This window comes from Tauraco erythrolophus, chromosome 4 (assembly GCF_009769465.1).
Source record: "Tauraco erythrolophus isolate bTauEry1 chromosome 4, bTauEry1.pri, whole genome shotgun sequence".
Lineage (NCBI taxonomy): Eukaryota > Metazoa > Chordata > Aves > Musophagiformes > Musophagidae > Tauraco > Tauraco erythrolophus.
Window position 1 is genome coordinate 63,193,822 of NC_141468.1, and position 23,886 is coordinate 63,217,707.

At 39.8% G+C, this 23,886-nt stretch overlaps 1 protein-coding gene across 1 annotated transcript in view; it reads right to left on the reverse strand.

Moving 5' to 3' along the window:
• The window catches only part of RFX4 (regulatory factor X4), a 78,382-nt gene that overhangs the window by 9,033 nt on the left and 45,463 nt on the right, over positions 1-23,886 (reverse strand). Inside the window, exons 13-16 of the mRNA XM_086610278.1 lie at positions 17,534-17,653; positions 16,139-16,300; positions 9,416-9,578; positions 1,702-1,840 (exon numbers count right to left, since the gene is read on the reverse strand). Of these exons, the coding sequence (XP_086466404.1) occupies positions 1,702-1,840; positions 9,416-9,578; positions 16,139-16,300; positions 17,534-17,653 (584 nt within the window). The remainder of the gene's footprint in view (positions 1-1,701; positions 1,841-9,415; positions 9,579-16,138; positions 16,301-17,533; positions 17,654-23,886) is intronic.

Below are 23,886 nucleotides of genomic sequence, written 5' to 3' on the forward strand. Positions count from 1 at the left end.
ACATCTGCGCTTGTAGAGACAGTCTACTACAGTATGAAAAATATTTGCATTATTTTAATGTATGTTACTATTTCCATCTAACATGTTAACCAGAACATGAGTAAACTGAAAACGTGTTGATCTTGCTTTGCTTTATTTATTTCTTGTTTAACTTGTGCTGCCTATGTGAGTGTGACAGACAGTTGTCAAAGGGTAGAAAGAAACTCCTTGTGTGGGTGATAACATTTCTAAACAGTAAAAGCCCAATTCTCTGTTTTACACACAGATTCATGGCCTTACAGACCATTTCAGAACCAGCACTCAGGTGGGTTTTCTGCAGTAAAAAGACAAGAGACAGTAAAGAAAACTGGTGAGCCAATTTTAGGTCAAAAAGTGATGCATTCTGGAAAAAATCTCGAGGTAGCAGGATAAGCCCTATACTGAAAAATCAATGAATACAAACCTATCACAGGATACTGTATTCAAACGTTGTTCCTGTTGAAGATACAGCAGCTGCAACAACCCTCAAACAAACCCTGACACCTCCTGTAGTCTGATGGACCAGGTGCTACACAAATGAGCAAGAAGTTGTAGACTTGTTCTTTCCATAAGCTAGGGACTCATTGTTGAGCTGGTCCAAATGAGCATATTGGATTTGTTTAGGACAATCTTCCTAGCAGATCTCAAAAAGCTTTAAGGAGATCAATACCATTATTCTTATCTTACAGCTAGGGAAATGAAGCATAAAAAAGAGAAATTACTACCCTGAGATCACCTGATGCCAAAGACCAGAATGAGATGCAGGTTTCATGTGTTCTAGTCCAAAGTGCTATCAAATTCACATCTTTGCATCTGGTATGAAACTGTTCCAGTTCAGTGATGACAGTTAAGCATGGATGTCCCTAATATACTTGTATAAATTTCCAGTAGATAAAACATAAGAGATGCCATGTGGGTGGAATACCCCAATGCCATCACCTCCTGCCTGTACCTGCCTTTTGCAAATCTTCCAGCAGAGAGCCCAGAGAGCAGCTTCCTACACTAGGGAAGCACCAGTTGCATGATATGCTAAAGCCCTCCTACAGTGGCACTACTTCTGAACTGTTGCCAAATATCATCTTCACACTTAATCTGTGCTGGTTCCTACTGGCTCAGTTTTTTGAAGTGAAATAGTCCTGAAACAGTTACTGACATAATTTCTCAGCACTATAGTAAGAGAGTATAACATAGATTAAACAGAACCTCTTTGCAGTGGCTTCCTGAAGTTGTTCAAACTATATTCAGAACTCACAATTTTGGCAAATTCCTAAACATATGTATTCTCAAAAGCAGAGGCCCCAGAAGAATTCACTGTGGCCTCTGCATCTTCTTTTGACAGTATGAAAACACTTTTATTTCCCATTAGGAATCTCTTCCTGTTCCCAACACCTAAGAAACATACAACCCATTATATTAGTTTTTGGTTTAGCCACTCTTTTACACAGAATCACTTTCTATGATTCAGATTGCTGGATTTTAGAGTTGGTACTTTAAATTCACAATCTAAATCTACTTCTGATAAAAGATTCTCCACCAAAATGAAAAGATATCTAGGTAATATTAGAAAAGAAACAAATTAGAGATCATCAGTTGATTCAGACAGCTAATATGCTGGTAAATTTACAAGCACAACTTTACTTAAAATATTGCAGCAAGCATTGTCAAGTAATGAATCCAACTTACCTGCGAAGAGCTTCTATGGTAAGCTGAGTAGTGAAGTGGTCCAGAAATAGCAGTATCATGTGGTAAGGATGGATACTGACTCTGCATTGGATGGGGATGCTGGTTGCTGTAGCTACCATAGTTGTAACTTCCTGTGTATCTAAAATCCATTTAAAAACACTATTTAGTATGCACAATAATCGTATTCCAAATAATAATTCTAGAGCTTTTATGAAAGACACAGTTGCACTTTTTCGAATAGGAGAATGATATTTTAAAAAACCTTTTAAAAAAAAAGATATTTCCCAGCTCAGCTGGGAAGCAGATGCCACTTAGTGAAATTATGTGTTCAGCATAACAACAGAGAGACTCAGCGTGTTTCTGTGACTAGTTTTCAATTGCAGACTCATTTGTGCACTTTCTAAGGAGAAAGTGTGTCTTTCCCTTTTATTATCGTTTTATTGCCATATTCCTAGTAAATTACTATCCAGGCTGAGGAACTATGGTAAGATTTGACTTAAAGAATTACACTGTGGAGTCCAGCTATCTCCTTGCACTGGGGTCAGATGTTCCTTTTTTGACAGGGAGAGAGATGTACTAATTTGCATCTGAAGCATACAGCATACAGCTTTAGCACAGCAGACTCAAGAATCGAGTGGGATTTGTGGCTGGAGAACCTGCCTACTTTGTTTTTTTATCCCAGCCCTTGTCTAGGGACAGCCAGGGGTAAAGGAAGGAGCAGTTTCCTTAGCTATAAGCAGTGTTTGTTGGCCGCCATTGTTTGGGCTATTCACTAGCAGAAGATGCACAGACACTTTCTGCAATCTCCCCATCTTTGTGTAGCCATGCGAACATTTGATGCTAATTCAGCACAGAAGTTTAAAGGTTTTTAAAATAACCCTGTTGAAATCATAGAATCATAGAATGGTTTGGGTTGGAAGGGATCTTAAAGACCATCTGGTCCAACTCCCCTGCTATAGGCAGGAACACCATCCACTAGATCAGGTTGCTCAAAGCCCCATCCAACCCGGCCTTGAACGCTTTCAGGGATGGGGCAGCCATAATTTCTCTGGGAAACCTGTTCCACTGTCTTGCCATCATAATATCTAATCCAAATCTACTCTCTTTCAGTTTAAAACTGTTACCCCTCGTCCTATCACTACAGTCCCTGATAAAGAGTCCTTGTCCATCTTTCCTGTAGGCCTCCTTTAAGTACTGAAAGGCTGCTATAGGGTCTCCCAGGACCCTTCTCTTCTTTAGGCTAAACAACCCCAACTCTCTCAACCTGTCCTTACAGGCCCCCGATAACCTTCGTGGCCGTCCTCTGGACCTGCTCGATGAAACACAATGAAACACAAACCATGATAAACAAACCAGGGAACCAATTCATTGTGAGTGAGAGAAGACAGTTAGTTATTTGCACAGACTTACTCTTTTTCTGGAGAGCTCAACATAATTTTTACACTGGGTACAGTTTAAACTTCCATTATTCTTTTTATCTTGTGATGGTATTCTGGAGATACCATGTCATGTCTTAGACCAGACAATTCAACACATTCAAAATGAAAGCAGAGCATCCCTTCTAAAGACGTTTTCAGAACATAAAGCCCTGTGTCCATCTTCATTGTTCAACACTGAGCTCTCATTGTTATATTCACTTTGGCTTAGCTGTAAATCTGAGTGGTTTCCATAATCTACCTCAGACGAGCTGGTGTCCACATAATACGACTTTGATAGTTTCTCTGTGGAGAGTCACAGAATCACAGAATGTTAGGGATTGGAAGGGACCTCAAAGGAACATCTAGTTCAATCCCCCTGCCAGAGCAGGACCATCTAGATCAGATCACACAAGAACGCATCCAGGTGGGTTTTGAACATCTCCAGAGAAGGAGACTCCACAACCTCTCTGGGCAGCCTCTTCCAGTGTTGTTACCCTTACTGTGACAAGTTCTTCCTCATGGACGTGTAGTGATAAGACAAGGGGCAATGGACTTAAACTGAAAGAGGGGAGATTTTGATTAGATATGAGGAAGAAATTTTTTACATTGAGGGTGGTGAGGCATTGGAACAGGTTGCCCAGAGAAGTTGTGGATGCCCCATCCCTGGAAGTGTTCAAGGCCAGGTTGGATGAGGCTTTGGGCAACCTGGTGTAGTGGTGGATTTCCCTGCCCATGGCAGGGGGGTTGGAACTAGATGATCTTTAAGGTCCCTTCCAACCCTAACCATTCTATGATTCTATGATTCTGTGTTTAAGCGGAACTTCCTATGTTCCAGCTTATATCCATTTCCCCTTGTCCTATCATTGGATGCCACTGAGAAGAGCCTGGCTCCATCCTCATGACAGTCACCCTTTACATATTTATAAACATTAATGAGGTCCCCCTCAGTCTCCTCTTCTCCAAGCTAAAGAGACCCAGCCCCCTCAGCCTTTCCTCATAAGAGAGATGCTCCACTCCCTTAATCATCTTTGTGGCCCTGCGCTGGACTCTCTCAAGCAGTTCCTTGTCCTTCTGGAACTGAGGGGCCCAGAACTGGACACAATATTCCAGAAGCAGCCTCACCAAGGCAGAGGAGAACCTCTCTCGACCTACTAACCACACCCCTTCTAATACACCCCAGGATGCCATTGGCCTTCTTGGCCACAAGGGCACATTGCTGGCTCATGGTCATCCAGCTGTCCACCACAACCCCCAGGTCCCTTTCCCCTGTGCTGCTCCCCAACAGTTCAGTCCCCAACTTGTACTGGTACAAGGGGTTGTTCTTACCCAGATGCAAGACTCTACACTTGCCCTTGTTGTATTTCATTAGATTTCTCCCCGCCCAACTCTCCAGCCTGTCCAGGTCTCTCTGAATGGCAGCACAGCCTTCAGGTGTGTCAGCCACTCCTCCCAGTTTAGTGTCGTCAGCAAACTTGCTGACCACGCACTCTATTTCCTCATCCAAGTCATTGATGAATATGTTGAATAATACTGGTCCCACTACCGACCCTTGAGGGACTCCACTGGATACAGGCCTCCAATTGGACTCTGTCCCATTGACTACTACTCTCTGGCTTCTATCCTTCAGCCAGTTCACAATCCACCTCACTACCTGATCATCCAGACCACACTTCCTCAGTTTAGCTGTGAGGATGCCGTGGGAGACTGTGTCAAATGCTTTACTGAAGTCAAGATAGACCACATCCACTGCTCGACCATCATCCACCCGCTGGGTGATGTCCTCACAAAAGGCTATCAGGTTTGTCAAGCACAACTTCCCCTTAGTGAAGCCATGTTGACTGCCCCTAATGACCCTCTTGTCCTTGATATGACTAGAGACAGTACCAAGGATAAGTTGTTCCCTTATCTTTCCAGGGATGGAGGTGAGGCTGACTGGTCTATAGTTTCCTGGGTCTTCCTTCTTGCCCTTTTTGAAGACTGGAGTGACATTTGACATTTGGAGAGTGGGGGAGAGAGGAACAGCTATGTTACAGAGCTGTTGCACACTGTTTGTGGTAGGCAGATGTCTTGTGTTTTAATTAATTCAACACAATATACTGGTAAGTAAGATCTGCAACAGATGTTTTTGGCAGACTTTATAAGCCTGACATTCACTCTGCAGCCTTCTCTGCTTGAAGAAGATGCTCACCTACCTAGTCACTCCTGTAGTCCAGAGTGCCCTTGGACTTCCTAACAAAGACAAGTCTTGTAAGGTGCTGTTTGCACTTCATGCTTTCTCTAGTCATTAAGGATGCTATGTCCTAGACTGGAAGCGATTGATCTTGTCTCTGGCTAGTATTCTCCTACCTATCTGAAAGTGTTTGGCTGAGGAACCCTACATCTCTCTAAGAAGAAAGTGTACCCAAAAAATCCAACAAAAATGTTTTCTGCCAAGTACCATGCCTTACAGTGACTTCTGAACCACATCTATAGATACTGAATAGTGAGGTTAATACACAGATGGCATTTCTTTGGGGAAGTCCAGCTGAGACCTAGCAGTTACTTTAGAGTCTGGCAGGTATGATTCAGAAAGAAAGGTCAATTGATTGTACAGAGAATAATGCAAAGTCCTGCATCTGGAATGGCACAGCTCCTGCAGTGGCACAGGTTGGGGCCATTTGGAGAGAATACAGCTTTGCTGAAGATTGCCTGAAAGTTCTGGTGGACAAAAAGTTGAACCTAAGTCACCAGCATGCCCTTGCAACAAAGATGACCAGCTACATACCGGGCTGTATTAGCAGGAGTGTAGACAGCAGGCCTAAAGAACTGATTATTTCTCTCTATTTGGCACTTGGGAGACCACACCTGGAGTATTGTGTCCTGTTTTCAGCTCTCTGCTATAACAAGGACATTGATACACTGGAGTGACTCTAGCAGAGGGCCATTAAGACAGATAGGGAGCTGAAGCACGTGACTTGCAGGAACAGAACTGAGTTTGTCCAGCCTTAAGAAGAGAGGCAAAGGCATGATCTGCAACAACCTAAAAGGAGGATGTAGAGCAGCTAGAGCCAAACTCTCCTCAAGGGTACAGTGGGTGAGGGTGAGTGCCAACAGACACAAGTTGGAATACGGGAAATTCCAATTAGATATCAGGATATTTTCTTCTATTAATACCACAGATCTTCCATTTACAGTCCTGAGACTCCACATGTGTGGAGAGTATCACTGTGGATTTAGAAGATTTATCGGAGTGAGCTAGAGTAGGTTATGAACCTTGTGCTCTTCTCCTGTTACACAAATCTATGTTAGTATTGCTTGCTATAAGGCTTGGTTTAATAATGGGGAACAGATCATACAGCCCTTTCTTCATTTCTGGTAACGTGCATTTGGCTTTAATAAATTTTTATTTTACAGGGAGAAGTTTTTATCATTTAACTTACATTTTATTTTCTATAACTGGCCAGAAGCACAAATAAAATATTTGTACAAATCAATCCAACAGTCTATATTTCAGTCTTTAACAGTCTATATCCAAGTCTCTCTTGGGAGCTACTAGGGCTTTATGTTGTTTCAAGGCTTCAGTTCTTAAATGTCTTTGTATTGTGGAATATCGTGGTATAAAGCGCTCTGACTTTTTCAGTATTTTCTCTCTATCTCAAGATGGTTTTGAGCCTCTATATTTCACAAAGGATCATCTTTAGTGTGCAAGAACGGTAGGAACCCCAGGAGAACTTCTGTTAGGAAACTTTGGGTATGCTGGATGGCTAAGAGTCTGCCTTTGGTGTGAAATTCACCTACAGCAGAGGAATGGCTCATGGCCTCCATACTGCTTATGGTCTCTGCAGGGCCCTTTTGCATGGGAGTGATGCTCAGTCTTTGCAGCTACGGCAGCTGCTTGCTCCATTTCTCTCTTCACCAGAAAACTAGAAGTTTTAGCGCAGACTTTGATCATCTCTCTCTCTCTCTTCCTTTCCAGGGCAACCACCTGTTTGAATCTTGCATACAAGGTATATTGTTTTTTCTTTTCCTCTCCGAAGATATGGTTTTTAAATGCTTTTAAACAAGCTCTGTCTTGAATCTGTGACTGTACCTTCCATAAGAACTATATAATGAGTCCTGTGCTTCAAAAGACCACAGGTGAGGCCACTGGATTTCTCTGCAGACATTTCTTTAGGAACATGCCTCTCTTAGCCTGTCACATTAGACTCAAATGACACAAAATCTGAAATACTAATACGCTGATTTTGCTGTAGATACAAAATAAGTACAAATTGTAACGATTAAAAAAACTAACAGTATCATATAGAAGGCAGATGAGATGAGGAAATCGTTGTGATAGAAGCCATGTAAACACAGATTCACAAAGGCCCTATCCCTATAAGCTTACAAACTCAATTGCAGACAAGAAGGCGGAAGTCACTGAAATGTTTAGAAACATCACCAAAATGTTTCTATCCATGTGTCACACTTAAAACCAAATGGCAAAAGAAGTCAGATTATAGAATTTTGTGTTGCCTTTCAGAAAAGTTGATTCACCTAGATTAAAAAGTTTCCTCAAATCTCCTGCCAGAGACAAGAGATTCCTTTAGGAACAATAAATTCTTACATATATACACACATGTATATTATATATACACTGTTTTACTGTGATCTGTTCTAATTCTTGTATTCTTTTAGCTCCTGAACCTCCCTGCTGCTCTATTTCTGCCTCCACCAAGCAGTGATATTGCTGGATAGATGTTCCATATCTTCATATCCAGGTTTTTCCAGTAAGGGCTTAGCAGTGACATTCAAACAGATATCTAAACATAACCACATCCAAGAGGGAAGGAGATGCAGGATTCAAATTAATCTACTGTTACCCTACCAAACAGCATACAGTCTTCCACACTGGAAAGCACTTCTGGAAGGTTAATGAGTATGCAATGAGACTGAGGAGCTCAGTAAAGTCTTTTGGACCTCTTGCTTCATGTCAACGCCTGGGCATTTGCTAATCTTGCTATGTGCCCGGCCCTTCTCCATCAACTATTTTGTGATTGTTTCTTTATAGTTATGGATCTCTATGAGTTATACAGTCACTCAAATGAGGATAGCACAGAAGAAGTGCTGCTTGATGAAAAGAATACCGAGAGACTTAGTCTGAGTATCTGAAGTTTTCCAAGATCAAATAATGCTTCATAAATTTCTACTGTTCTTATTCTAATTGAAAGCCTTGAGCAAATTTTGGTGATGGAGATGAGAATAGAATCTTAACGGTGAAAATGTGGCTATTTCTCCAAACTTAGGACATTTTTTATCTGCAGATATAACAGTAGTCATAGAGTCATTGAATCATTGAGGTTGGAAGGGACCTGTGAGATTGTCTAGTCTAACTCCCCTGCTCAAAGGACAGTTTGCTAGAGCAGGCTGGCCGGGATCGTGTCCAGATGGAGTTTGTATATCAGCATGGATGGAGGCTCCATAGCCTTTCTGGGTAACCTGTTCCAGTGTTTGATCACACTTACAGTAAAAAAAGTTTTTTGTTTGTTTATATTTAAACAGAATTTCTTGTATTTCTATTTGTGCCCATTGCCTCTTGTCCTGGCACTAAATACCACTGAGAAGAATCTGTTTCCATCTTCTTTACATCCTCCAGCAGGTATTTACACACATTGATAACACCCTCCTTGAGCCTCCTCTGACAGACGCTAAACAATCTCACTCTCTCAACCTCTCTTTGTATGACAGATGCTCCAGTTCTCTAATCATCTAAGTAAATGGCTCTTTTCTAAACAATCTCACTCTCTCAACCTCTCTTTGTATGACAGATGCTCCAGTTCTGTAATCATCTAAGTAAATGGCTCTTTTCTGGACTTAGTCCAGTATGCCTGTGTCTATCTTGTACCAGGAAGCACAGAATTCGATCCAGTTGTGGTCTCAGCAGTGCTGAGCAGAGGAGAAGGGTCACCTCTCCTGGGACATGGTATAGTAGGGTTGTTCTTTGGGCACATCTAGCATGTGGGATAGAACATGGCACAGCAAAACAGGAATCAGAGAAGAAATCTGCTGAAACTTTCTCTTTCATGAAATATTCTCCAGGCCTACTGTGTTTTTAAATAGAATTAAATGAGATTATAAAACTGAGACATAATATAATCATACAAAAGTAACAACAGACAAAGAATAATGATACTAGCAGCTTGGCAATACCAACTTACTACATCAAGAGACAAATTTCATTGTATCATTGTATTTCAAAAAAAACCACCCCAAAACCCTAAGCACAAGTTCATCCAAAAACCACAAAAAAAAAAAAAAGACACTGTGAAGTGACTTACCCATGTTCTTCTCTGTGGGGATAAACAGGTATCCGGTGTGTGACAGATGATGATGGTACATGTGGACTCCTCATGCAGGGCAGCTGTTGGGAATTTTCAGCAGGTGACCCAGCAGCTGTTGTCACAGTGTAGGTGAGTGACCACGTATAGGATTGCATAGCCCCTGCAGACAAGCAAGTGTTAAAGGAACACAGCTAACATGGGCTATCATCCCTAGAGGTGTTATTCTTTGAGACCGTTATAGGAAAGCAACCTAACAGGCAAGGATAATGGAAACAGCATCAACTGAAGTGAACAAAACAGTCGTATCTGAAGCGTAAATAAAAATACTAATAGATCAGCTGGAGTGTGCAAAGATCCAGAGGTAAGAGACATATCTGGAGTGGCTCAGACTATGAACTTCCAGTGTGGTATTGAAATAATTTTTCTGAAAAAAATGGGATATGACTTAGAAATGGAGGAACGCCAGTGCTAATGTTTCTCAGGCCTGATGCACCAAACCCTGAGGTCTCTCTCACATGGAGCATGCTGCTGGTCTGTTTAGATCTGAGGTTGATTGGGCCTGGACTGAGGCAGGAAGTATGATCAGAACAATGAAGGATTAGAAAAAAATGGGTGTTAAGCAAATAAATTTCTTGAATCCTTTTGCAGTTTGTATCTGTTCCACCCAACTAGGTACCAGCCTCTGTAGTGGCAACACAGTGGCAGATGTCCAAATTATAATCAACATATAGACAAAAATAGCCTAGCCATTTCCTTCCCGCAAATAATGTTTCATTCTTCTTCCGATGCGGCAAGGACTGGACTTAATTTATTTTTTCATGTAGAGCGTTTGTGGGAAGAGCAAAGCAAAGAAGTGGGTTTTCCATTTTGCTTGGAAGGTGCTGAGTTTTTTAATCATCCTGATCCCTTCCAGGCAGGAACTCCAGATTCATGAGCCAGCTGCTGAGAAACCTTTGTCCTTTGCACACACCCCTTTCACTCAGGAGGCTGACAGATCCATTGTTCCAGTATAACATAGCTCTTGCTGGAGGTCATGACCATACTGGCTGAGATTACCCTGCAAATGAGGACCAGAACACTGAATTTAACCCAATGCGAACACTAGTTTGGGGGTCTCTGGGCACTCTTGACTCTTTTTCACTAGCTAAAAGGAATTGCAGGAGGTGACTTATTTTTTTCAGTGTGGATTCTAGGACTTCCTGTAGTATGAAAGGGCCTAATTCAGAGGGGGAAATGATTGTATTACCAGGTCTGTGTCCATTCCATGGCTTTGGGGAATCAAAAGCCCATCTCATAAGTGCATGATTTTCTTCAGGTGCATGTGATTTCATTTCGCAAAGTCAGCCAATTTTTTTTTTTTTTTTTAAATAGGCAATGCTTAATTCTGGGACTGAACGAAGGCATTCTGAGCTTCACAAGGTAAGTCCGGCTTGAGATACTCTAGTATGGTGTGATTTGTTGCTCTTATAGTAGAGACATCTTTGGATGTGTTATGGCCAAGGATATTTCTGCTAGGTCTGTTTTTACATGCCTGCATTTTCTGTCAATGACTCTTGAATTTTCAGTCTTTCATCTCCTCCCATTACAGAGGACCATTGAGATCCCCGAGACCAACGAGAAGCTAGCACATCAGTGTTGCAGTGGATATAAGCAGTCATGGGTCCTTGAGCGGAGGAAAATGTTTAAGGAAGTCTGTCTTCACTAGAAAACACAGTTTATGTGGAAGGGGCCAAAACTACTTATGCAGTCACCAAATACCTTCATTTGAAAACAAGAGAAAAACTGTTATGAAAATATCAACAACTTGTCTGCAGAATATTTTGGTGAAACATTTCAATTTCAAAAGGTCAACATATTTTCCTAGTATTATTTTCAAAAAAAAATTTGAAACTTTGTTTCAAAACAGGCTTAAAGTCAAAAGACAAAAACAAAGAGGAAATAAAGAAAAAAAAAAAAGGACAGCAAAGATGGTGAAACAAAAAAATACTTATTTTTACGTAACATCACTGTTTTTTTTCACTTTTTCACTTTTTAAACTCACCATAGAACAAAAGTTTACTTTGACCTGATCTTATTTTTTTCAAGAAAAAATTGGCCATTGAGTCAAAAATCTCATGACCTTCCTAGCTCTAACAAGAAGGGAAATAACAGGGCCAAAATATCCTCTGCATTTTACCAAATACGATTGATTTGGCTGGCCCTACCCATTATAACAGTCTACTTTTCTTTTTTTGAAAAATAGTAGGGATCTTATCTGAGTCTGAGGAAAATGAGCCAGTCCAGGATGGCAAGCTGTTTCATGTGCTCCCTGTGGGATGTCAGATTCCTTGGACAAGAGGACTTGGCCACTCCTATCATTCAAGTCTAACAGCCAGCCATCTCAGTTCAATTTAAAAATAAATGTTTGGAGTGTAACATGTTTTGAGCCTGTCCCGATGACTCAGAAACAAATACAGAGAATAGATGTTGCACTGGAAGAGTTGTGAATATCTTTGATTTGATCTCCTAACCAAGAATTGTTCGAGGTACTACAGGATAGTACCTCACACAGCTGCTCTAGGAAATACTTTCTTTTGAAGGTTATGGTTTAGAAACAGATGCGTATTGGGTTTTACTCTGGATTTACAAAGTGACAGAAAGCATTTCAAATATTTTTTTCAAGATGTTCTTGGGAACAGTCTCCTCACTTCTCTTTGCCTTTGTGGAAGGGATGGTATTATTTTCAGTGACCTAGGCACATAGACAGAGAGGAACGATAGAAGATGACAACAGATTTGCAGACTGTGTGTATGTATAGATCAGGTCATCTGGGACACTGATGACATTGTTGGTGGAAAAGGAGGAATGAGATAAGTCTGAAAGTTTTTCATAGTTAGCTTTTTGGTACCTGCCTACATCCCACCTACATCCCAGTCCTATATTTTCTCAGCTGTCTGCAGAATTGAACTGCAGGACATGAAGTCTCTTTTAGATATGACTGAGCCCAACTGAACTGTTTTTTGAAATAAGCAAAAACAATAGTGATTGAGCAACATTTTGCTCTGCTTTGTGTTCTGAACATGTGGGGTTTGATTAAAATAGGGAAGTTCGTTTATTATCACTCCTTTTTCTTTTCTCTGTTAATCAAAAATTTGATTTTGAGGATACTAACCAAGAGACCATCTGACCTGCAGGAGAGCCAAATACAAATGGAACTGCTATCAGTGCAACAACAGCCCTGTTGTTATTGGTGCCATCATATACACCAGTGCAGAAAGAAACAAAAATTGCTTCATGATGCTGCATTTTATAGTATTTGCTTTATGCTGGAGTAAATGACCACCTAGAGGTACAAGCAAGACACTCACAGCACTGTGTATTATGTCTGATAGTAAGCAGTACTGTCTACCCCAAGCAATCAGAAATCTGGAGTCAGATCCCCCATTCTGCCCACTGACAACGAAGAGATTACCTTTACTATCAGCTTTAGAAAAAACACAAACCCTTCCATTCAGAAGGGCAGAACTGCCTTTTGAAATCGGAACCTTTGACTTTTACATTCTGCAGCTATGAGAATTAAGCTCTGATTGTTGAGCAAGAGCTGATGTTCTTATATATTCCTATGAGTCCAGGAGCTGAAGCTTTAGGGACAAAAAAAAAAAAGTGTTCTACTCACACACACAAACATGAGAGGTGGTAGTTCTGTGCAAGTATCTCCTGTGCCAGATTCCCAGAACTTTAATGCCCTGCCTAGACTTGGAAGAACAGTGACCTTAAATGACCATTGCTGACCTGAAGATTTATTTCACGTATACTTTTCTTGAAACTAAACAGTAAACTGCATAGATTAGTTCACTAACCTATTAGGAGCTACCTACAATTCAGGGTTCATTTTGGGCTGTCTAAAACCCATTGCATTGGCAAATGAGTAATCACAGCTTTAAGAGAGGCTTTAGGAGAGAATAGCGGAGTCAGCCATATAGCTATCACTTTTATTACAATATTGTTGTAGTTTGAACAATCATTAATCCGGCCTTTGTGATTTAGAAAGGACAGAGACTAAGTATCCTTTTAAATGTCTAGTAACTTAACAAAAAGTTTTAAATAAAATGTTAGCTGACCCATGCCAGATGTTCTACCTCAGAATGTAATATATAGGATTTACCCTTGTTTTGCTCGGTATCACATGATCACAACAGTTTAATTTGCTGGTTTTTTACACTGACTGAAGGCAAAGAGGTGAAAATGCAAGTTTAATAGTTAACTTTTATTGTTAATGCCACAAGCAAAAAAGACTTAATGATCCCTTAAATTGGGGAACTGAGAGCTAGTGGTAACCAATGGAACTAGTTCTCAAGATTTGCAAAGCATTTGCAGAGTTTTACATTTACCTCATAAAAGACACGTAAGAAAATCAATAGTGTACTTTAAACATATCTCTCTAGAATAGAGATTTCTATTCTAAAACATTCTATATATTAATGCCACAAATCTGTATATGGAATAGTTTGATTATATGTAATACATCTTCAGTGCTCCTATTTCAAAGTATAGCAATGTCCTAGAGCTGAAACATGGTTGTTATTTTGTATTACTTTATGTAAATGAAGCCTGCATTCCATCGTGTAATGGTTAGCAAACTAAAAAGGTGGTAAGTTCATCTACATGAGGTATTACTAATTGCCCAAATTAAGACAAGGAAACATACACCTACTTATATTTAATCTTAACCAGATCACTACTTGTGTTGACAAATGTGGCTTGTGCTCAGCAAAAATTATTTTCACAATCACAAAAGTGAGACTGCACTAAACAGAATAAAATCCAATTCAACCAAACAAAAGGTTTTAAAACAACCTAAAAATGCAAGCTGGAAAAAAGAGACAGCTAAAATAATTAGAAATAGCTTTCTTGCCTAAGATGTTCTGCTAGGGGAACAACTAAGTCAAGTTCTACTGCCCATACTGTGGGAGTAGGTCCTTCAACCATTCTTCCCAAATGATCCTGTTCCTGGCTTGAGACTTCACACTAGCAGACTTTGGCCTTACCAGGACATAAAAAATTAGAGGGAGAGAATAAAACAGACTATAATGAAATAATAAACAACATGAAAACAAAAAGGAGTTGCATTTGTAGTATTTGTGTGAGTCCATTCCCTTGCATTACTGGTGGGATTCAGGAGGGATATGTAAGATCCACTCAGTTCCCAGGCCTGCCCAGATCTGTACCTAAGTCAAGTACCTAAATCAAGTAAGCTGAAGATGGAAGTTCAGATAGCTGACAAATAGGCTATTATATAAATATGGAATAAGCTTTGGGCTAATAGTTATGATAGTCACATAGAGTTCCAGTCTCTGCAGCCTAAACGCAAGTCCCTCAAATCTCCATTCCTGTCAATGCCACTGGAGAGCACATAGTGTCCTACTTTCCAGTCTTTTACTTCTAGGTACAGTTTTGCATTATACTTAGTTCTGGTTATAACATCACAGCAATCCCATTGGGACACAATGTCTACAGATCAAGTCACCCACAAAATCAATATTTCAATAAGACTCAAACATATACGCCACCTCAACCGTTGCCTGATCTAAAGCAGTGTGCTCACCTGCCATGTCTAGCAATCATGTGTCTCTTGTCTAACTATTCTGAGGGTAATATCATCCTATTTCCCTCCTAAATACGGTATTGTCTCCAACAAGGAGAAAATCTGAAGTTTCAGTGTAGGGACAAATGTTCTTAAATCTCTTTCCGCCACAACTATGCATTGTGCTTCCCTGTGGCGTCTTTGAAAACATGAAAAACATTTGTCAGAAAGATTTATTAGTCCTTTAGCTACTGCCAAATTCAGCATTGTGGTAAATCATCACTTTCTGACATTCTTTCAAGAAGGTTTTGGAACTTCTCTAGTACATCACAAAAGTGATAGTTTCCATATTCTGATTATACACCCTTTTCACTGAGGAGCAGCAAAGCTGGAATTTCACTGCCTGAACACCTTCTGAAAGTCATTCATATTTCTGCCTTTTTCTCTATGAGTCAAGAAAACACCATCTTTTGATCATACAGACAGACTGGCCCTGCCCATATCCAAAAGGTAATAAGTGAGTTTTACATTAGAGTACAGAGGATGGTTGCCCATTTATACAGACCAAACAAGGAGCCAGTTTTGTGCTTATTGTTTTCTGTCAATCCTGCCCACAAGTTGAATACTTTTAAGCACAGATTTTTTAATCTCTGGGTCCACCAGAATACAACCACCTCACAAGTTGCCATAACTGAGTATGCAACTGAAAACAGGCTTCAGAACTGTGATTCCTAGTCTCTAATACTGAAAGATGAAAGTTATCAACGATGTGTGAAACATTTCCAAGAGAAACTTGCACAGCTATTTAAACATATTTAGGTCTCAAATATGTGGAAAGATACCCAATTCCTATTTTACTCACTAGGAATTCCTGAACCACTGCTGGTTCAGGATTTTGAAAACCTCACTAAACCTTAAAATATCTGGCACATTTCCTTGAAGTATATAAAACGTCCAAACGTCAGATCTTTTTCCTGTTAGACTGCACATCATGTTTGGACACAGTGAGAAGGCATAACTGATACTTTAAACAGATTTCTGTTTGCGAAGGCTTCTCATCTCTCAAAAGCCAGCACATCATGTTCTTAGGCTCAATTTCAGGTGACCAAGTGCAAAAGCCATTTTCAAGCAGATCTAGCTGCCATAAGCCTACCTACCTGTTGTAGCTGTTATGCCGCCGTACTCTGGGGACTGATTGCTGACAGGCGAAGGGGCAGAGGGCACTTCCACTGAGGTGGCAGATTTAGCTGGGGAGAACGGCACAGGGGAGGGAGTTGGAGGAGCTGGTTCACTCAGAATAATTTCTTCTCGTATTTCTGCTGCAGGATGAGAGAAAAGTCATCAAACATAGCTATAGTTCTGTAGGCTGTATTTCAAGCAATGCATAGCAGGAATCACAAATCTTTGAAAGAAGTACTTCTATAACACACAGCATTACAACCTTCAGTGTACCTTCATAAGACCTCTTAAAGGAAAGTGCTATTTCTCCTATTGTATGATTAGGAATCTTGTGCATAGACAGCTTGAGGCTTATATTCCTGTAATATACTATTAGATACCTAAAATTAGGAGTCGAGTCTGAGTCAGGCTCTCCTACTTCTTCTAGAGACTCTGGAAAGAAACAGGAACCTCCAGGGCATTCCAGTGACTTTTGGTCACAACCTTCTTTCTTCATTGACTAAAGAGGATGACATTCTGGATAGTTCTAGCTTCTAAAGGTATATGGAAAGTACTCAAGGACAAGCAATTTCTTTGTCAAAAAAACAAGAGGCTATGGCAGGGCGATGAATTAAATCCAGGTCTTTCAACACACAGAAGACATTACCCTAATCACGCCCATAAATCTACAGAGTGACAAATTAAGCCACAGCTAAAATGAGAAACGGAACTTTCCAAAGGTGACAGAGGGTTTAACTTCCCAAAATTAATGGGAGATGCAAGGAAGGAAGATCACTGAGGACCCCTCATTACAAAGGGCTGCCCTGAGCAGAGAGACTAAAGGCAATCTCTGCTTGCTTCTGTTCTGGCAAGGCAGTGTAGTGTGGAGCAGGACGTACAGGCACTCAGAATATAACTGTGTCAGGAACAGTAGCATTGGATTTTGTCTTTGCTCACTTCTCCTATCTCTCCCTCTTATTTAGACTGGTACAAATCCACTGATACCAGTGAATTTACTTAGGGTTAAACCAGGGTGAGAGAGAGAGAATAAAGAATCAAGACCGGATTCACTGAAACGCAATGGTGGCTTAGACAGATTAACTAAGGTAAAAGGTTTGGTACAAAAATCTTTTACTGAAACATCAAATGCATGCTTAGGAATGGGGTTTCAGACATCCAGAGTTACTTCATGAAGCAAGCACGCCACTTTCAGAATGCATTAACCAGGGATGACCCCTTCACAAGCGATTTATTTCAAATCGTGATGGAACTGAAAAACACTGCTCCTAGATAAGACTCACTAGGTTAGATGAGGATAAAGAAATGTCCTAACATAGAAAATAATGAATCCAGTGGAATAAAACAACAAAAGATGAATAAAAGAACAAACTCACCTGTGCTTCCCTCTCCTTTCATTGCCCTCATTAGCTCATTAGCTCTCTCCTGACAATGGAGTGATTCTAGCAGGTACAATACGTAGTCATCGAACATCAAGTGAATAAGGTGAAAAGACCCTGGTAATAAAGTGAACAAACAAAAAAGCCATTGACTGTCTCAATACACTCATTAAACCAATGATCACGGTATTCAACACAAACAGTACTGAGTAGGATTGCCTCCATGCACTACTGCCACTGAAGCATCTCTCTTACTCAAGGTAAGAGAGGTCAAAGTAAAACTGGGGACTAGCAACTAGCAAACTCTCTTCACTCCTGGATTTATACAGGCTTACACAACCAATTATTGCAGTTTAAGGTGCAAGGAGGCTGCCTAGCTGAGAGCTGGGACTTGATGGATTTTTCTTCTCCTACACTAGCATTGAACAATTTACACAATTACACTACAGTGGAGCTGCCTTAGCGACATGTCCTGGTACGAATTTTCTAAACTACCTGTGTCATTAGACAAAGAAATGAGAGACTAATCAGTAGGAAGGTACAAACAACCTTCCAAATCTCCTGATAGTATACCTCCAGTGCATTGCCTGGACTGGATGAGACATCCATTAACTGCCAAACATAGAGGGATTAGCAGCCATTGTGGATGTCTTAAAGGGAAGGACGTATGCCAAAGCTTTGCTTTATCATACTTCTCCTACTACACTATCTTTTCCTAATTATCAGTTTGAATCATTTGGCCTGTTTCTGTGTTTATCTCTGAAAATGCCCTCGATACCATCTCTTAACTGCCATGACAGGAATGTGAAAAACTTAAGGACTAAAGGACTTAAGGGAAGAACATGGACAAAAGAAAATGTGGGGGATGGAGTTAAAAAACACTTTGACAATAAATAGTAAAAGCCATTTATATGGATAGCTATCTGCCACAAATCCTCAAGTAAGACTTGAGTACAGATAGAGAACTTGCTAATGTTGTTAGGAGGAAGGACGGGGTAACGCTATGGACTAGAGTAATTGAAATGAAGTTTGATAGCATGCTGTAAGAAGTTCTGCCTTTTTATATCATGGTCTGATTTATATACTTCCTCTGTAGAAACAGAAATATTAATACTATTGCACAAGGCACTGGTGAAACTTCACTTAGAATATTGCATATAACTCTAGTCACCCATGTTCAAGAAAAATTAGTACAAGTTGAAACTGGTATGGAGAAGATTACCAAGAGGATGCGGGAATGGACAATAGACTTTAAATGACTAAAAATGCACGGCTGGCTTCATTTTGCAGAAAGGACATGAGTTGCTTCCCATAATTTATAAAGAAGGATACACGTCAGGGACAGTGAAGAAATGTTTGCCCTAGAGCACACATAGCCACAAAAATAGATATGTAAGAAGACACCACAGATGCATTTCAGTGGAAAATTAGAGGAGCAAAGCATCAGAGCTGAGACATTGTGTAGTGTCTTCCTGAAATGAATAACATTCATCTGCAGGGGAAGACTGACAGTATCAAGATGGAGTTTGGTCAGTTTATGCAATAGACTCCATGACACAGAGTTCCTATAATAGCTCCAGACAGGATTTGATCATATAATGATTTTTTTTTAAAAGATCCTATGTTTATTTGGACTTGCATGGAATATTTAAAACAAGTTCATATAAGTCACTAAAATAACTCTGGCAAGTGTGAATGCAGTCAGGTTAAAATAATAGCCAGTCCAGCAGCTGGCTTAAACTAGAGAAAGATCACCAGCTGAGAGGAAAACAGAAATCAGCTACTGCCAGACAAAAAAAAAAAAAGTCTCATCCGGATGTGTTCCTTTTGAAATTCCATTACTACATTTTGAGGAAAAATACTTCCATGGGAAAAAGATGCAACAAGTTTCAAATTCAGTCAAATTTCATAATGATTGGTTTCTTCAAAGGAAAGTTAGGTTTATCTTGGGACACTAGCTTTTATCACGATGAAGCCTAAGTACCCCTACTCCAACTTCTGTACTCAAACATACTGAAGGGCAGAAGAAGTGGTTTGAAAGACCCTATATCCTTACACAATTCTAGCTGGCAATTCAGCTCTCAAAGCGACTCTGAGCACATTCTTTTTCTTTGTGACCCGGATGGTCTTTGTGTTTCATCCTCTCACTCCACGCCTGCATGGCTCCTGTCGTCACTGATACGAGCTGAGCACACACACTGGGATGTGAACACGCGCCTTTGTGTTCTTGGGCACAGCAGCACAGAAAAAAGGACATATGTGATGGCAACACCTTTGCTACGGGGAGGAAATCCTTGACTGTTGGTGAACCTGAAGCATTCAGTTTTTCATCTGCTTCACATATCTATGCAAATCAAAATGGTAACAAGTTTCCCCAGCTTTTCGAGGGGAAATAGTGGAGATCTTCACTTAACTACCGCAGAGAATTCGATTTTAGAAATCGTTTGAGCTCAAAGTCTTGTTAAATAAAATCCTATTCCATTTAGCAGCACAATAAAGACAGCAGACCTGGCTGATTATCTTGTTGCCTAGGATTTTCCTGGTGGAAACTAGATTATCAAGAATCTCTACAAAATACTTGCTCTTCTTCCGACTACAGTTTTTCAGTGGGAAGTTTCTATTTACTTTAGTGCAGTTACTACTGATAAATATTTCCGAAGTAAGGAAAACAGGCCTAAATGCTGGCAAACTTCATGTGGTGGTGTAAAGTCCAGGGTATTTAGTGTCTCCCATTAATCTCCCTGCTCAGCTTAATTAAAAAAAAAAATAAAAATTAAGGACGGTCACTTGTAAATTCATAAAAATATTTGGAAGTGCAAAGCTTAAACATCGAAATGCTAGCAGGCAAATGACAAGAACTCAAGATTTGCTATTTTTAAAAAATGTCTTTGGGTTTTTTGGGTCTAATGCTTTATTTTGAAGACTGGTGGTTGGTAATACTGAATGCAGCATTTAAAAACACTCCAGTGCCCTTGTCACTCTTTTGAATTTCTCTCTTCCTCTCCTATTATTTCACCCACTGTGTACTTTTAAACTCCTTAGAGAGTTTTTGAGCCCAGAATTTCCGTGAAAGACACGAGACAAACAAGTTGTTGGTACTGAATGAATGCAATATTTTTATATTTTTAAATTAGTTGGATATAATGTAAGCTATAGAGTGAAATCAATATCAGGGCGCACATTTCAGCTACACAGGGAATAGCTATTCAGCATGATGTACAATAATTTATTTTGTGTTTGCAAGCTACTGTTTTTCACATGAAACTGCCTGGTTCTTTCAAGTATATCTTTAAGTATTGAAACAGACCCATCTGTGGTCGGCAAACCATACACTTCTTTAGGAGAAGGTAAGAAGTCATTCAAGAGATTGTAGTTACAATAAAAATAGCATTTGGCTCTAGTTATCAAGAGTGAGCAGAAACCATGGCAATGCTCACCCAGCGCTAATGTACAGTGAGTATCAGCTGCTATTAACAGATACAGCAATTATGTGTAAATAGCAAAAATAACAGCAAGATTTCCAGATCCAGCAAAAATCATGGAGCTTCTATTACTAATTAGTTACTTTATACACTGGATGCATTACCCAAACACTGCCACCAACTGTGTCTTTGATATGCATAGACAGGAAGGAGGGAGGGAGGCAGGCAGGCAGAGAGAATGAGGGAGAGGGAGAGGGGGGCCAGGGGGAAGAGAGAGAGAGAAGCTTTTTTTCTGCCAGGGATTGTTTCAACCTGCCCATCCCACCGTGCTTAAGAGCTTTGCAGAACCATATCTCTGTGCCAGCCAGTCCAGTGTCAGGTGTTCCAACTTCCTCCAATCAGATTTCTGTATCTTATATTTCAAAGCCAAAAATATACTGTCCTGAATATCGGAAAGAGCCCATCATTTAACACATTATTTTACTTAAAAAAAAAAAATAAAAATTACACTGTAAGCATCTGAGTCTATACATTGCTTGAAGTGGAAAAAAAGAATTAAGAATCATTCCACTGAAACAGTTTTCAATGCAGTAAAAAAGCAAAACACTACATCTAAACTAAGAATGAAGATGTACAGATGTAAATATTTAGAATAAATCAGTCTTTGTTTCTCTCCATAGAATTCACTTAAACGCATACATTATTCTGAAAAGCTAGAAGGAATTGTGTTAAAATAAGCACAGAAGAGTTTCTGCCATCTAGCTCTGAGCTGTGTACATTCAGGGGTTATTCTTCTGGAACCTGCTCAACTCTAATTCATGAAAAATGTGTCAAATGGCCTTGCAGTGAAAAAGTAGCATCTTTAATACAAATCATTATAAATTTGTGTCTGTGGCTAAATAGTATTTGGGACATTTTGAGGGAAATGAGGTAGGGATAGCCTAGGCTTCTGCCTGATAGGATGAGGATGTGGTTTTGGTAACATTCTCCCCTTTGAAAACCTGAAGGCTCAGATCTCCTGCCTCCACTGGCATTGCACCTGAGCAGGGAAAACTCCACCTCGTATAAATAAGGGTTAGAATAGGGACTGAGCCAACGCTTGTCACATCAACTCCCAGGAGAGAACCCACCTAGCAGGCTGCAGACCTCTGCAGCTCAACAAATGGTTATGTGGTTTGTACAAAGTGAAATAATAGTTGCAACAAAATACATGAGAAAACCCTCCCACAGGACAAATCCTCTAGACTTTTGGTTAGAGATCTTGTTCTGGCAGTCATTACCTCTACTTCAAGACTGCTGAGGCAGGCAACTGTGGTCTAGGCACCAAAATGTAGCAGATGCAAAAGAATTCTCTTTGATTTTACGTTTTTTAAAACTAAAGATTTTTCATCAAATTTCATGAAAATCCCAAACTATCTCAGCTTCATACTGAGCACGATGTTTGTTTGTTTGTTTTTGTTTAATTCTTGCATTGGCTTTCAAACTGAGAAGCAGTTATTGATCCAGTTGTAATTATAACACTACATATCCACAAAAAAATATATTAGCTATGACCAGTACATTCTTTCCCTGACTGTGGTTTCATACAAACATATAAAATTCATGTTCAAAGGTGTATGCCCATATAAGAAGAAGAATCATGCGTTTGTACACACAGATACACTCAGTGAACTAAAACGACAAAAAAACACCCCAAACCCTACAAATTTAGCTGAACAGTTACAGTTCTCAAAATTGAGAAATCCAGGGGCCAAATTTATAACAGAGACCACAGGTAAGTTATTTTGGTAGATTTGATACATTATGTTGCAGTGGGTCTGAAACTCAAACCAACAAATAATTCTCAACCTTCTCATTTACTCACTACATGGCAAGTTCATAAATGTTTTCATTAAAAAGTAAGAAATCACAGCTGAGGAGCTCCGTACAGACCATCCAGACAACTGGTGGTCTAACAACTATTTGGGGAATCTCAGTATGATTAAAGATATTTTGCTGATTGATGTTCTGAAGCAGAAAATGTTGATTAGGTTACAAACGTATCCTGAATAGGAATAAAAATAATATTGTAATGTGCAATTCAGTAGCAATAATGTATCCTTAGGGACAGTTTAATGTCAGCATTTCATGACTTGTAACAGTGTAAGCTCAACATTGCACTAGTGCAGGATGTTTTTTCATTTGTTGGGTATCAGTGTGTTTCCCAGGTCAGGATTACATCTGCAGAGAGAAACGTAGCCACCCAAAGTGCTAGAAAACGGAATTCAGCATTTATTCAACACTTATGCAAAGGGATTTTTGAACACTGGGGGAAAGTGTACTATTAATCAGTATCAGCTACTTTTATGCCCACAACAAAAGAAAAGCTGCAATGACTCAAGAAGAAAATGAGTCCTAGAGGAGGCAGAAAATAGATGGGACCAGGATATTAGTACTGAAAACACAAGCTAGCAGATGGAAATTGTGATCATCTTGGGGATGCTCACTATCTTGATGTCTAATGGTGACTCACTAATACCTGTTTGGAAAACTCTTTACAACGTGAAGCCAATGAAAGTAGTTTCAGAATAAAATATAAATACAGATCATATCATGCCTATCTCTGATGGTATCTGAATTTATGCTACTAGATGATTCTAAAAGCATGAAGGGCATCAAAGCTCAGCTGGCAGAAAACCTTGCAGTTTTTCACTGCAGTGCCTTCATAAATTCATCCATTATTAATCTTTACAAGCATATTCCGACAAACGTGTTTATAAAAACCATCCCTCCTGCAAAATCTGGTCCCGAGTGACTGCGAATGTTCACACTCATGACACAGCAGCCTATTTCCAATCATTCCTGCTTTTAACTGATTTTAATCTGAACTGTTTGCATTCCAAGATTCAAGATAAAGCTCCTTTTGAAACTGTAGAAAAACAACATGCT